Source organism: Carlito syrichta, unplaced genomic scaffold (assembly GCF_000164805.1).
Source record: "Carlito syrichta isolate Samal-C Ts95f unplaced genomic scaffold, Tarsius_syrichta-2.0.1 Scaffold311716, whole genome shotgun sequence".
NCBI classification, from domain to species: Eukaryota; Metazoa; Chordata; class Mammalia; order Primates; family Tarsiidae; genus Carlito; species Carlito syrichta.
In genome coordinates this window covers 54,086-61,628 of record NW_007255812.1, presented here as the reverse complement: position 1 = coordinate 61,628, position 7,543 = coordinate 54,086, and the positions used below count along the sequence as shown (strand labels likewise).

The following is a 7,543-nucleotide window of genomic DNA, read 5'->3' as shown; positions in this document are numbered from 1 at the left end:
GTTCAAAGACCTCATGTCTTCCACCCAGAGGTTAAGAATTCTCATCTCTACCACTCAAGTGTCACGTTGTCACATCTTCTCAACCTGAAAATCAAGAGCGCTTATATCTTCTACCTGAGTGCCAAGTGGTTACATCTCACCTATGTGAGTATTCTGAAGTTTCAACTGCCATACCAAAGTGTCATAAGTTCTCTTTCCCCCACCTGGCTGCCAGAGAGTCTCCTATCCTCTACTTAAGCATAGTCCTGATAGACTAGGCAGGTTAAAGTAGAGAAATATCAGGACTGTAGAAACCAGTGAAAACTTTTACAAACTTGCCCCAATTTCAAGGCTGCTAGAAATTTCAAAAAACTGTTAGAATAACTCTCACCCAACACACCTGCTGCAGCCTACTCAGGATGTTTGTAGTCGAAAGCCAACCGCCAAACCAGGCTCTGTTGGGGAATCCCCCGGGCATGCACACAAATAACCAAGTTGACTTGCTTTAGCCTTTATCTTCATTATACATTCATTAACATGCTGAATGGCACACCCTCCAGCACCATAACAATTCTGACCCTACCCACTTATAATGATAAATTGGGTGGCACCCCAATTCCAGGAATTGTACACCTATCTCTTAGAAAAATCTACCCCTTTAATAGAATATTCCACCCCTTCATTATTGTAGCTCACAAAACCCAGAAGCCAAACACTCGATTCCCCCCATTCCCCCCCACCCCGTGCAACACTTCCTGTGTTCACCTGCACTTGACCCTAAAGTGTATACTATTCTATTGCTTTCACTAATTCTTTTTTTGAGTCAGAGTCTCACTCTGTTGCTCAGGCTGGATTGCAGTGGTACACTGTTCACGGCCACCACAACCTCAACCTGCTGGGCTCAGGCAATCCTCAAGGCTACCTGAGGATCATGACATCTCATATCTCCTATTTGTGTGCAAGGAAGTCATATATGCCCTACCTGATTGTCATGGCACTTTATCTCCTTCATCTGATTGTCAGGAGATCTTGTCTCTATCTGACAATCGGGTCTCATCTCTTTAGTTATATGTCTAGAAGTTCCATCTCTTCTCTCTAGGTGACCACAAGGTCTCATCTCCCTTACTGGAGTATAAGCATATCTCATCTCCCCTATTTGAGTGTCTCAAAATCTTATCTTCCCTACCTCAGTGTCATGCATTCCCATCACTTTTGCCTGATCACCAGGACATCTCACTTCCTCTAGAGGAATGTCCAGAGGTCTTGTCTCATATGCCTAATTTCAAGAGCTATCATGTTCTCTATATGAGTGTCCCAATGTCTACTCTTCCTGCAAGTCATAAGGTCCTGCCTGCTACTCAGCCAGGACACTTCACCTCGGATTAACAGGGAGCAATGACTGGGCACCATAGCTCCTGTAATCACAGCACTTTGGGAGACTGAGGCAGGAGGATTACTTGAGTCCAAGAGTTTAAGACCAACCTAAGACAGCATAGCAAGACCTCATTTCTACAAGAAAATGTTAAAAATTAACTGAGTGTAGTGGCAGGTACCTGTTGTCCTAGCTTCTTGGGAAGCTAAGGCAGGAGGATCACCTGAGCCCAGGAAGTTGAGGCTGCAGTGAGCCATGATCATGCCACCACACTCCAGACTGTGTGACAAAGTGAGACCACAACTCAAAACAAAAGCAAAATGCAACAAAAATCATGCGTGACAAAGCCTTTTCCCTATCTTAATAGCAGAATGATTTAACTCCCTTCACCGAGTATTGAGAGGCATTATTTTCCTACCAGCCAAGCAAGAGGTTTTGTTTCCACTTAAAGAATGTAAGTGGGTCTCAATGATATCAATGGAGTACTGTGGGATTTTTTTTTTTAATCTCTGCTACCTGCGTGTCAGACAGTCTCCTCACTCGGAGCTGAATGGCAGGGGATCTCCACTCCCCGACCTGAACATAAGGAGGATTTCTCTCTCTTGGGTCAGTTTCAGGGACTCGGGTGCTTTATTTGAGCATCAGAAGCTCTTATCTCCCACACTTGAGAGTGTCATGAGGACACATTCCTTCAGTCTGAGTGTCAGGAGGATTCTTCTTCTCTACTAAATGTGTGAGGGCTTTCTTTTTCAACCTTTATGTCAGATGGTCTCATCTCCTGTTGCTGAAGGTCGGGAAGTCCTGTTTCTCCATCCTGAGTGCTAACAGGTTTAAATTCAACTACTGAGTGTTGGGAGACTTCACTTATTTTTAACTGAGTGCCAGGTTGTGCCTAAGAACTTGGAAAATATAGTTTAAAAAATGGCGAAAAAAAAAACTTCAAGAAGTGATATTAAAATGAATTCAAGAAGTGACTAAAGTTTTGACTGTTTAAGAAAAGATTATTTGATGTTTTTAAAGGATTTTTTAAGGTTGAAAAAATAGTTTATTTTTTAAGTATAGGAGAGAGAGAGAGAGGAGATTCACCTCCCCAAGGTAGGGGAGGGAGCCAAGGCTAGGAAACATGGCAACATGGCTCAAGGAGCCACATGGTCAAACCATGGCTTAGCAAAGCAACAGCCTTAGAGAATTTTGATGGGCATAAAATTGTTATGACATTTATATCCATGAGAATTGTTTAAAAGAATGATGTAGAATTTTAAGTGTTAATATGTACAATTTTCTGGAAATCACAACTTTTGCAACTACTTAAATGTATGGTGAAAATGTTAGATACAAAATTTTAAATGAAAAGTATTACCTAGTTCTTTAAAAATATTTAGGAGGTATCAGTAACAAAGTCTAAATACTAGATATCTAGAGTCTAGAAGGCCATTATTGTTCAACTTCAGAGCTAGCCCACTTCTGATCTAGAAGGGGCTGTCAGTCAATAGTGCCTACCCTGGGCATCAGTGATGGTTGTGGGAAAGGCATGTGGCCCAGCCTGTTCAATTTTGTCATTAATCCTAATGGAAGCAACAAACTAGGAGTAACTTTCTCTGCCTCCTTTTTACTGTTCTGAGAGCTAATGCGGGAGGGGTGATGGTTATGGTTCTGGGGCCAGAGGATGAAGTCCTATCCTGGGGCTTGGGTCAGGCTGAGGCAGAGTGCCCAGCACAGGGGCCAGAACGAGGGACTCCCAGCACCCCCAAGACCCCTCTCTACTGTTTTCTGCCCCCACCCCTTCCCATGACCCCAGTCCTCTGCTGCCCCTGCTCACCCTAGACACCCATGCTTGCCCCAGTCCCACCCACTTCTGAATTCCCATCAATCAGAGCAGTCTAACTCCCTGTCTTTTTCACCTGGATCCCCAGCCCTTTCGATCTCTCCCATCCATACCCACCTCCTCCATGTCTGCTCTTACCCTCTTACCCCACCTCTTGTTCTCTAGGACAGCCCTCTGCAGAGCAGAAACTTTATCCATCCAGCCTTAGTGTCCAGGCCCTATACCCAAGCTGTCCACAGGACCTTGGGAGTGGCTGGAGGCAAGGGAGAACCATGGCTCCAAGCTCCAGGAGAGTGTTAGTGAGTCACCCAGGACCCCTGAAGGAGTAAATCTGGCAATCCTGGGTCAGAGTAGACCAAAGGGGGTGGTCCTGAGTGAGAAAGTCTCAGCCCTGTTTCCCTCTGCCATTTCCTCACGACTGTTAGCAAGTTTCTCTGTTCCAGGCCTCGAAGGTCCCAACATGTCTCTGGGGGCTTTTGACCTGGGGGACATTCACCTTCTCCCCACAGATCCTTTGGGAGCCAGAGTGGGTGACGCCATTTCCATGGAAAACAGACTCCCTGCCCCTTGCTCAGAAGGAAGCCAACCTCCTCCTTTCCCCATTAAGAACCTGCACTCCTGTCGGAAAGGGGGGTGGGTGGTGGGATTGGTAGTTGAGGGAAACTGCTAGGGGAGGGAAGGGCATACCTCATCAACAAGGGTACCTGCATAATCGATGTTTGTATACCTAACTCTAAATTGTACCTCACATCTTTATAATAAAAAAATTAAATTAGATTAGATTAAAATTAATAAAATAAGAAAAAAAAAGAAGTTGCACTCCCCCAGGCTCTGAGTCCCAGTCAAAAAATCCACCCTTGATGCCAAGGGTGAGTCAGTCAGGGGGGTCTCCCTCTACCCCCACACTGGGACCCTCCCAAGGTCCAAATTCTTGACTTCCTGTGTGTCCCCTTCCTTGTGATGGCCACAGTTTCTACCTGAAAATGAGATCTGAAAACTAGAAAATATTAGCCAGGCTTGGTAGCATGTGCCTCTAGTTCCAGCTACTTGGAAAGCTGAGGCAGAAGGATCGCCAGAACCCAGCAGGTGGAGGCTGCGGTGGCAGTGAGCGTACCACTGCACTCCAGTCTGGGTGACAGAGTGAGACTCCAACTCAAAAAAAAAAAAAAGAAAAGAAAAGAAAATTTGAAAATAATGAAAATTCAAAACTGTGGGGCTTTCTAGAGAGACAGCAAGCCTCTATAGGACCCACTGCCAAGCAATCACTGTCCTCAGCATCAAGGGGCTTGTGTCATTCTCCACTTGGCAATTCAGGTTGTTGCTAGTCCTCTTAAACGGTCTCTAGAGTCACTCGCCTCTTCTGGTGAAGATGCCCCGAGCCCATTCTTTTTCTGCCTTCAAGCATTCTTATTTCTTCTAGGAGCTTCATGTCTTCCCGGCTGGTTCTGCCTCCCAACCCACCCTGGCTAGGGATAACCTCGGAGTCAAGGTCTACATTTGTCATTTTGTCATATCATGCCACACCTCACCCAGTGTGTTCAGGCTCCACATTCACTGCCTCTCTTGAAACATCCCTCAGGTGACATGGCATCTCTGCAGCCCCTGGCCATCTCCCAGGCCTGGATTCCATGCTCTCCATGCTCTTATGGCTGCCTCTTGATCCCCTTTCCCCACTCAAGAACGTGTCTGCCCAATTACCTTACTGTTTACCTTTCAAGATGTAGCTCACCACCACCTTCCACTCACTGAGGGGTCCTCTGCCCCATCCGTGGGCTGGCCACCCCCACCAGGTGCCACATAAGACAAGCTTCCCTTGCCACATTATTGGACTGCTTTCACGACTGCCTATACACACAGACACAGTACAACGTGTGTTGGCTCAGGGTAAGAGCACAAGCTAAACTTCACATTCAGCTGGGTAGACGACCCAAGGTGAGAAGCAACAGAGATGCTCTGAGATGGTGGCAGGGTTCCGAGTATGAAGAGTCTAATATCTAACTCAGACTCTGGAGACAGCAGGTCGAGGAAGGCTTCCTGGAAGAAGGGACCTAGAACTCAGCCTCTAAGGGCAATGAGGCTTTACGCAGGTGAAGGATGGCTGATTCAGGCAGAAGGAGGTGGGCATGAGTAGGGATGAAGAGATTGCAAGAGTGCAGCAAGACTGCCAGGCAGCATATGTGCTGGGTGAGGAGAAGCAGGCATGGCCTTGGCAGGGACACTGTGGTGCTGGCTGGGTCAGATTGGCTCATGGGGTCCTTCCATCAGCTTCAGAGATGGTCTTGTGTTGGTGAGCAGAGGGTAAAAACGGAAACAGAAAACCACAGAATCCACAGGGAAGAAGTGAGGCCTGAACATGATCTGCAGCCGGGGGGTAGGACAGTGGAGCAAGAGATGAGGGGGTTCAAAGACAAGAGCAGCAGAATTTATGAACAACTGGACACTGGAGGGAGAAGGCTTTAAACCTTAGGTTTAAGACGTGGCAGGGGTCACAGAGGACAACCAGATTCTAGCTTTGGAAGTGCCACTTGGGTTGCTGGTGAACAGAGAAAAGCCTCCAGTTCAGGAAGCACGGGCTGAGTTCAAGCAGACTCAGCTGGGAGAAGCCAGGTACCTGGGAATGAGGTTAGCAAAGGCTTGGGTCAAAGACTGGGATCTAAGAGCCACCAGTGCATGTGGTCAAGGCTGGGGATGATTTGTGTTCCCAATATCCCCTCAAGCAGCCAGCCGAGACACGGTTTCATTTCTTATAAATTTATTACATAATATTATAATAATTATTATCAATAATAATAATATAAGAAACATAGATCTCTGTGGGGTGTATCACAACGTCAGGGTCAGGAGGCCTCAGGACTGGAGCAGGGGGTGAAATCCCCCAGATGGAACTCCATACAAAAGGAGAGGTGAAGCAGAACTGACCCTGTAAAGTTAAAAACCCAAATTGAACAGAACCAAAAACCCACAGGTGAGGGTGAGACCGAGTGTGTATGTGGCAGTCTGTTACATTGACTGCTGCTGTGTGTGACCTGGACTGTTGGTGAAAGGGTTAGTGGGTGTGACTCTGTGCCCAGGGAATGGGGCCGGTGGGCCAGGGCGGGGCGGGCGGGCACAGACCGGCGTGCCAGGCCCCTGGGCTGTGAAAACTTCTGTTTTCTGTCTTTTTTATATTTTTTTTTATTAAAAAAAGCTAGAAATATAAACAGAAACTTGTGAGTGACGTGGATGGAGCTTAGTCCAGACTCCAAACCCTAGGTTTAAAAACGTCCCAGGGCCCCCCACCCCACAGGTCATTGCTGAATGTGAGGAGTCACAGTAAGGGGGGCTGGGCACCCTCAGGGGTCTTTGACTCTCCCCAGGGCCTGTGGTGGCCTAACTCTAGGGGTCCCCCTGTGATCCCCTCAAAACCCAGGGCTTCGGGAAGCACTGCCTCCAAGTGGCCCTTGGGGCCTCCCCAAGCAACAGGGTTTCACCAGGGAACCCTGCTAGGGCTCGGCGAGGCTTTGGAAGGACAGGCTGGGCAGACAGCAGGACCCAGGGTGCAGGCTGGCCTCTGACTTTCTTTGGAAGAGGAGGCAGGGTGCCTTCACAGGCACACACCCATGCACGCACCCTGTGCACACCTCCACAGCCCCACACTCAGCCAGGGGGGCTGCAGGGGCCACTCAGTAATCAGGCACACACACGGCTCCCACATGCTCAACTGCACCCAGAGTTTCACCCACGCACATAGGGCAGGAACAGGAGACTTTGGGGTCCGAGGCAGGGAGGCTTCTCTGCTAAAGTTACCCAAGAGCATGGGGCCCAGGCTGGACCACCTTGGGGAGAAACCCTGTGAGGAAGATGGCTGCGGGTGGAGTGCCAGGGCCCTGCCCCCACCCCCAGGGCGATGGTTTCTCAGGCCGCCCGATCCTGCTGGGCACCAGCAGGACCCACCGCCTGCGCCCTCTCCCCACGAGCAGCACCTGAAGGGTCGGTGGGGCACACTATAGCTCAGCGAGGGGAGGGGGCCGAGCTGGGGCCCCAGGGCGGGCCACTAGGACCCTGGCCAACCCCAGACCAGCTGGAGCGTCCCCTGCCCCGTGTGGGGTGGCAGTGGCAGTGAGGGGCCAGAGATGGAAGACTGGGCAGCTGCAGTGGGACCAGCGGGAGGGGTAGACGGGTGGGGAGTGGAAACTATTACGGACAGAGATATTTGTTCCTTTTCTCGTTCCAAATATAGAGTGGATTAAAATATGCAAAACAGGGGGGCTCCTTGGCCCCGATCGAGAACCCCAATGTCTCCCCCCTCCCCCCGAGTCACCAAGGCGTGTCCTGACCTCGCATGCTGGACTAGTTTCCCCCTCTGGGAGAATGGCCTCCAGGAGCTG

The 7,543-nt window shown here is 49.2% G+C and overlaps 1 protein-coding gene across 1 annotated transcript in view; it reads right to left on the bottom strand.

Moving 5' to 3' along the window:
- Nucleotides 1-5,911: 5,911 nt before the first annotated feature.
- The window catches only part of LOC103271506 (SH3 and multiple ankyrin repeat domains protein 3), a 55,175-nt gene continuing 53,543 nt past the window's right edge, over nt 5,912-7,543 (bottom strand). The window contains exon 24 of the mRNA XM_021718020.1: nt 5,912-6,096. Coding sequence (XP_021573695.1) covers nt 6,024-6,096 — 73 coding nt within the window. The 3' untranslated portion in view covers nt 5,912-6,023. The remainder of the gene's footprint in view (nt 6,097-7,543) is intronic.